The following is a 7,629-nucleotide window of genomic DNA, read 5'->3' on the forward strand; positions in this document are numbered from 1 at the left end:
CCAGTGCCCCGCCGGCTGTGGCGGGTGTGGACGGGCCCCTGAGGGGCGAGGAGCCAGTGCCCCGCCGGCTGTGGCGGGTGTGGACGGGCCCCTGAGGGGCGAGGAGCCAGTGCCCCGCCGGCTGTGGCTGGTGTGGACGGGGGCCTTTAGTTCTGGGGAAGCCCCTGCTTCCCTCCATCTTGGGGCTCGCAGACCCCAGGCGGCCTGTTTAGTCAGCAGGTGTGTGGAGTAGCACCCGTGGGTAGGGGCTCTCACTTGATGTCTGCCAGACCTGTGCCCCTCGCGTAGCCCCTCCGGGCTTCGGTGCAGCTCGCCGAGGAGGTTGGGGGTTGAAGGAGCGGGCACAGAGCAGGTGCCCTCCCAGGCGTCTCTGACTCACACCCAGACTCCTCCGGTTGGACTTGCAGCCTCTGGTTGAACGGTTTGAGACATTCTGCCTGGACCCTTCCCTTGTCACCAAGCAAGCCAGCCTCGTGCACTTCCCGCCGGCCTTCCAGCCCATCCCCTGCAAGCCTTTGTTCTTTGACCTGGCCCTCAACCACGTGGCCTTCCCTCCCCTGGAGGACAAGCTGGAGCAGAAGACCAAGAGCGGCCTCACCGGCTACATCAAGGGCATCTTCGGGTTCAGGAGCTAACCCGGCTGTGCCGCGGGGGCGGGGGTGTGCCTGCGAGTCCCAGCCGTCCCACATTAAACCCCGGTCTGCACTGGCCCAGGCAGCCCTGCCTTGCTACATCGTGTGTTTGTGCACTCGTTCTTGACCGTTGTGTTAGAAGGGCACCCTGTCAGCTTCTGGCTGGTGTGTGCGGGTCGCAGTGTTTCCTGTACTTTCCGGAGGGGGTGCCCACGGCTGTCTGGCCCCTCGTGGGCCGTGCTGGTTCCCCGAGGTCAGTGATGTGTTCAGGGGGTTCCACAGGCACGGGTGGGCTGTGCAACATGTCGTCCTGTGTCTTCGTCCCTGCCGTGAGCCTCCCCAGCCCCTCCCAGCCCCTCACGACGTCTGCCCGTGACAGGCGGTGGCGGCGGCAGCGCGGTCAGCCTTACTCCCCTTCACGTTTCAGAACAAGCAGAGAGCTCTATTTTTAGAAGAAATATGTTACTCTCAATGATGAAGCCAAACCTATTAAAAGCAAAGATGATGGAGACTGTGCCCATTTGTTACGTGTGCCCCGTCCATCCCAGTTCTCTCCTCCGGGGCCTGGGGCCTGGGGCGGTCCGGGGTCCTGACCCCTCGGCTGGGCGCGGCTGATGCCAGAAGCAGATGCGCTGTCTGGACGGTTCCCAGCCTGTAATTTGGAGACGCTATCGCGGTCCAGCCTCCTCCCTTGCCCTCTGCTTGTTTTCCCGAGTCACCTTTCTGTAAATTCCCGTCTCAGCATCAGGGATCGAGTCCCAGAACAACGTCAGGAAGCAAGGGCTGGAAGAGACATAGCCCTGCGACGCAGCCAACACCGCCAAGTCGCCGTGCCCGCGGGAAGGAGATCCACCACGAGACACGTCGGCTCGGAGGCGGGGCGGGCCAGGGGCTGGAGAGAGACACGTCGGCTCGGAGGCGGGGCGTGGCCAGAGATCCGGGAGCGTGGTTTGGAGGTGGGATCCCAGCTCGGCGCGGCCTGCCTGCCGTGTGCCCGCCAGCCGTGGGAGCCCGCTGAAGGACCGTGGGAAGACGAGGCGGGCGTCGAGGCACCGTGCGATGGGACCTCTGCAGAGCCACGGGAAGCCGAGTGAGAGCCTCACGTGGTTCAGCCTGGCGGTGTCTGCCTCCACGGGAAGCTGCACAGTCCCGGCCTCAGCTGCAGGCCCGAGCCTGGCCGTCTTCCAGCTCCAAGAGGCCCGCTTCAGGGCTTGACTGAGCCGGCAGCCTCCAGCCCACCTTGTGCCGGGACCGAGCCGCGCCGTGGTTCTAGCTCCTTGTCCCCCCGCCCCCCGCAGGCTGTCGGCGCTTCTCCCCTGCTTCCTCGGAACTCCCTCCCCCAGTGTCCGTGCCGGTGCTGTGGGCAGCCTGCACTGGTGTCAGCCAGGGAGGCCGTAAGCGGAGGAGGCCGGCCCTAGGTTCAGTACAGAGTGCACGTTTGCCTGCGAAGACAGACCCGGCGGGCTGAGGCCGCCCGTTGGCTCACTCGTGGCTGCACCACGCAGCCCTGGACAAAGGCAGGAGTCCTTTCTCAGCCCAGGGCGGCAGCGCTGCCTCTGATGGACTCAGGTTCCAAGCCAGGCCCTTGTTGCCCCCGAAGCCTGCACACTGCTGGGTGGTGGCCCTGAACCCATGGGTCTCTTCCTGTTTTGGCCTGCTGCCTCCTCCAGGGTGGCTCCGGTGCCGTCAACGGGCTGGGACCCCTGGGAGTGTTCTGTCCTCCAACGGCCGGGAGAAGCAGGAGAAGCTGCGTGCGGTCTCCTGAAACCTTCCTGAGGTCCGGTGGCCTCGTGCCATTTTCCCCCTTGGGGATTTGATGGCCTCCACCCCAGGCACTCACGGGCCCCGTGGCTGTATTTGGGAGGGGGGGTGCTCTGGCTCCTGGCTCCGGCCCCTCCCTCCCTGTCTCCTGATTTCACCAAATCGAGAATCCTAGGATTCCTGTTTGAGATGCAGCACCCAGAGCCTGGTTCCCATCTGGGGGAAACCTGACCCTGCGCCACGGCCTGGAGGGGACAGCCTGTGGTGGCGCTGTGCCCGCATCGGCCCTGGGCCACGGCCCCCGCCTCTTGCTGTCACCGCCTAGGCTCGTTCATTACACACAAAGCTGACCCGAGATTTCTGAACAGCACGTTGCTGTCTGTAGCCCTGAAATCCTTGGAACACTCAGGAGTTCTAGGGAGATATCCAAAGATAGCAAAGATATGTGTTGGTTCGAGCTTTGTTTCTTTTTTCCCCCCAGAGACGTTTGTTGCTACAGGGGAGATGGAAACCAGATTTAGCTGTAAAATGGATCAGTGTTGCAAAACAGAATAAACCGCCAGCCGCCTGCGTCCCGGCCGCGCGAGCTGGAAGGAGCCAGCCTCTGGTCTTAGGTTAGGTGAGTGCCAGAGGCGGAGCTGGGAGAGGCCCCGGCTGGGGGGCTACCCAGGTAGCGGACAGCAGTGTGGAGAGCGCCGTGTAGACCGACTGCGGCTGTTGGAGGCACCGCTGGCACAGGCGCGGGCTCTTGTCAGCGGGAGGTGACGTTTGGTGCAAGTTACAGAAAACAGCCAAGTGGTGAAGAGTGACTGACTACCGATGGGGACCCCTGTGGGACCCCTCCCAGCTGCTGGGGCGTAGCCTGGTCCCTTGGCGCTCACTGTGTAGGTGGGATTCTGAGGCAGGCAGGGTCCCCTTCCCCTCGCCAGCAGTCCCCGCTGCGTGGTGGCGTGGCCTCGGCTGGGCACGGGAGTTGTCTCTCCACCGTGGTTTTGCTCACCCCGGGAACTGCGGCCTTGCGTTCTCTGGCCGTCTCGGGTTGAACGGGTCCTCCCCAGCCAGAGGGGAGCCACACTCCGCAGGCACCCGACGGGCGCTAGCCAGGCTCCCCCTGTGGAATGGCGGAGCCTGTGACATCCACACTGCCCAGGAAGAGCGGCAGTAGCAAGGCGGGAGCCCAGGTCTCAGGTGCACGGGTCCCGCCCGAGGCCGATTGGTGTGTGGCCCTGCGTGAGCCTGAGCGGCCGGGAGTGTCCTGGGTCTTCTCAGGAGGAAGAAGCCACGGGCGTTTGCTCCCTGCGAGCAGGTGCCTGTGGGAAGGCGGGCCTAGGTGCCAGGTGAGTGGGCCGCCAGGCCCTGGGTGGACAGCACACGCAGGGCCCGCCTCCTCCCTCTCCCAGAGCTGTCTCAGGCGTGGCCTGGTGAACTTGGCAGTTCAGTCCCGGCTTTCCACCTTGCTGGCTAGAGACGCAGGTTAGGGATTGCGTTTTTGTGTCTCTCATGAAACTTCCTGCTCTTCAGTCTGGCGGTGGGGCCGGGTGTCACCCATCCCTGCTGCCCGAGCGCGGCCTGCAGGACTCCGGCCGCTGCCACATCCCCGGTCGTGGACCTGAACGCCACAGGCCCGCACACCTGGCAGCCGAGGTCTGTCAGAGGCGGCGGGGAGGCCCCGCAGCCGCCCGTGCCCAGCCGTCCAGGGCGGGAAGCCTGCTCTCCGACACAGGCAGGGTTGGCTGCGTTTGGGGTTTGCTCTGATGGCTGCTTCCGGACCCTCCATGTGGGAGGCCCCAAAAACAGTCGCCTACCCCCCTCCTCCCGCGCTGGCCCAGTCAGGCGGGCCGGGTCGGCTTCACCTCGCTCTGGGCAGAACTCTGTCTCTCAGGGGGCAGCTTCCCGGCCCAGAGCCTCCCCTGGAAGGCCCCGCCCATGGCCTCCACCCCCACGGCTGCACCTGTGGCCCTTTACCTCGCCCCTCCCCCGGCCCCAGCCTCAGCGGGCAGAGACAGCGTAAGGGAGAGCGGCCGTGGTTCAGCGTCAGTCCAAGGGTCTGGCAGCAGAGCCCTTGGACAAACAAGGCCATTTCCTGCGTTGGCACAGCCTGTCGTCCTCGGCCAGCACGCGGGAGGCAGGCAGCTCGCGCCTCCCGAGGCGGAGGACCAAAGGCCACCATCTGCCCGAGCGGGGAGAAGGACTTCCTCCCTGCAGGAGTCCCCCCACCGCCCGGCCGGAGGAGAAAGGGGCACTGGAGGGCCCAGGCCCAGGCACACTTCCCACGCTGCGCTGTGGCCTGGCTGCTGGTCTCGCCACGTGAGGGCCTGACTGTGTGCGTGCGCGGCAGCCTCAGCCTTGGGAGCTACACCATTGCAGCCCGATCACCTCTCGGCCCTGGGCCCCGGGCAGTGACCACCGACACAGCCTGGAGCTCCAGGCTGCGGGGACAAGCGAGCTGCCGCTGAAAGCTGCCCGAGCACAGGACTGGGCGGGGCCCTGGGGGTCATTTTATTTATTTATGTTTATTTGAGGCTGATTGATTGATATTTCTGGAAGATCGAGAGGGTTGGGGGGAGAGAGCTTCCGTCCACTGGTTCACACCCCAGATGGCTGTAACAGCCAGCGCTGAGCCAGGCTGAAGCCAGGAGCCAGGAACCCCATCCTGGTCTCCCACACTGGCGGCAGGGGCCCAGGACTTGGGCTGTCTTCTGCCGCCTTCCCAGGTGCGTTAGGAAAGCTGGACCGGAAGCGTAGCAGCCAGGACTCAAAGCGGTGCCCCTGTGGGATGGCAGCGTTGCAAGCAGCGGCCTAACCTGCTCCACTGCCACCAGACGCCAGCCTCGCCCGGGATCGTTTGCTGTCAAGCAGGAAGCCAGGGCCAGGGGAGGGGGAGGGCTCACTGGGGTCTTGGGCAAGAAAGCAGGCCCTTGACCAGGGGGCAGGGGATGGGGATCGCGATGGATGTCGCCAGTCCCTGGCTCCTGGCTCTGACTTGGCCCAGCCCCAGCTGTTGCCCGCATTCGGAGAATTCACCAGCAGACAGAAAATCTCTTCTCTGCCTCTCCCTCTCTCTGCTACTCTTTCAAATTAATAAACCTTTTTAAAAGGTTGAAGCCTGCAGAGGCTGAAGGTCAAGGCCCCCGTCCAGCTTCAGGCCAGGACTGCCGATGGGCGTCCACGGTGAGCCGCAGACGGCCCCCATAACTGTGTCCTAGACCCACACCACAACTGGCAAATGGCGGGAGGTGGATTACACACACATTGCGCTTTACCCCGTCGAGTGGTCACATCAGCACAGGATACGAAGCACACGTGATCTCCCTTCTCCACAGGAAGTCGGTGTGAATTCTAGCCACACAGCCCATCTCAGCTTGGGCCGGGCCCCTTCAAATGCCCAAGAGCCGCACACAGCAGGACTTGTGGCCACTGGGGTCGGCGACCACAGCTGGGGGAGGGGGCGCTTCCAAATAAAATCGCAGCCGTGCCTCTCCTTCCTCCAGGTTTCATTCCTGGGGGCCGGGGTCGCCGCCCCACCCCAGGGCCTGGGGTCCTGCCCTCGGCCCAGCGCGGGCCAGGAAGTCCCTCTCGTTCTGCAGTGAATCAGCTCAGCCTCCGTGTGGGCGGGAGAGGCCGCTGCAGACCTGGGCCGCGCCTGCTGCCCCACCCCGCCCCGCCGGCCGGCTCCGGCTCCCCAGAGCCTCTCCTGGCCGCTCCCCCGGCCCCACCTCCCCTGGCCGCCGCCTCCCCAGAAGGGCCCTACGTCAAGGGTGTGTGGGCTCTAAAAGAGGCTGGTGGGAGGGCCGGCCCGGACCCCGCAGCCCCCTAACCAAGGCGTTTAAGGTGTTGGAGACTTCCAAGAGCGCTAGTGGTGGAGGGAACGTCACCAGGAGCAAAGTGGGGAGAGGGGCTGGGGCAGCCGGGCGGCCTCTCCAGCGACAGCTCACACCCAGCGTGGAGCCGGGGACGCTGGGGACCACCTTGTCAGCTGGTCACCGCTGTCCTCTCTGGGCTTCCGTGGCCGCCCCCAGTGCCACTGCCAGCCCCTCCTCCTCTAGGAACAGGGCACTCCTGGGTCCCCTTCCAGGGCCGAGCTGGGGGGCTTGTCCTTGAGATGCAGCCAGAAGGGACTCGGGCCTTTCTGTCCCACTGGGCACTTGGCCGGCTCAGTCCCCCAGTCTGCTGTGACGGCTGTCTCCTGTGGGGGTGCCCCCCCACGCAGTGCCTGCCCCTTCCCCGTGCCCCCTCCGGCCCTGCCTGCACTAGGACTGCGCACGAGGGGCCCTCGAGCTGGGCAGGGAAATGCGTGCCTGGGAAGGTGGGGCTGGGGGCACCCACCACCTTCTTGCCCGCCCCAGGGGCCACCGTAGACAGAGGCTATAGCACCCTGACCCTGAGTGCACCATTAAACTGGCGGCCACCCAAACTTTCTTGTAAAGATTTTATTTATCTGAAAAGCAGAGTGATCGAAGGAGACCGAAATCTTCCATCTGCTGGTTCACTCCCCAAATGACCACGATGGCCAGGGCTGGGCCAGGCTGAAGCCGGGAGCCAGAAGCTCCATCCGGGTCTCACACTTGGGGGGAGGAGCCAAGCGCTTGGCCAGTCCTCTGCTGCCTCCCGGGCTGGTCAGCAGGGAGCCGGATCAGTAGCGGAGCCGGGGTTCCCAGAAGGCTCAGCGGCCCTGGGAAGGCAGGGCCGGGGTTCCCAGAAGGCTCAGCGGCCCTGGGAAGGCAGGGCCGGGGGCACCTGGGGGAGTGCGTCCGGCGTGCGTCCTGGCCCGAGGGTCTTTTGGGCATCCTGGTGAAGCACGTGCTGCTGCATCAGGCTCCGAGCCAAGGACACACGAGGGGCCACGGGACGGCTGATGTCAGGGTGATGTCGGGGGCAGAGAGCCAGGCCTTGGCGGGCAGGGCGGCCCCACCTCTCCTGGCAGGCATGAGCCGTGGGTGGGAGCCTGCCTGATAGCGGGGCCTCTCCGTGCAGGCTGGACGTGTTTACTAACCCCGAGCCCCGGGCTGGGGCCCCGGGCTGAGCTGCGCTCCCTGAGCCTGTGCGTGCTTGCGTGGTCCGACTCTGGTCCCCGCCGCCCGGCCCCGGCTGTCTCCCCATCCGGGTGTGACGGCTGCCGCGCTCCCTCTGGGCGTGTGGGTGTAACAAGTCCAAACCCCTGTGGGAGTCGGGCAGGCTGGGCGCCCCGCCTCCGGGCTGTGCCCTTTCCTCCCAGACTGGTTGTGCAGGAGCGGGC

The 7,629-nt window shown here is 65.5% G+C and overlaps 1 protein-coding gene across 1 annotated transcript in view; it reads left to right on the plus strand.

Annotated features, from left to right (window-relative positions):
- The window catches only part of SRP68 (signal recognition particle 68), a 30,206-nt gene extending 29,065 nt beyond the window's left edge, over nucleotides 1-1,141 (plus strand). The window contains exon 16 of the mRNA XM_002722924.6: nucleotides 408-1,141. Coding sequence (XP_002722970.2) covers nucleotides 408-635 — 228 coding nt within the window. The 3' untranslated portion in view covers nucleotides 636-1,141. The remainder of the gene's footprint in view (nucleotides 1-407) is intronic.
- The last annotated feature ends 6,488 nt before the right edge of the window (nucleotides 1,142-7,629 follow it).

The sequence above is a fragment of the Oryctolagus cuniculus genome, chromosome 17, assembly GCF_051225735.1.
Source record: "Oryctolagus cuniculus isolate XC-2025 breed Fujian yellow rabbit chromosome 17, ASM5122573v1, whole genome shotgun sequence".
Classification (NCBI taxonomy): Eukaryota; Metazoa; Chordata; class Mammalia; order Lagomorpha; family Leporidae; genus Oryctolagus; species Oryctolagus cuniculus.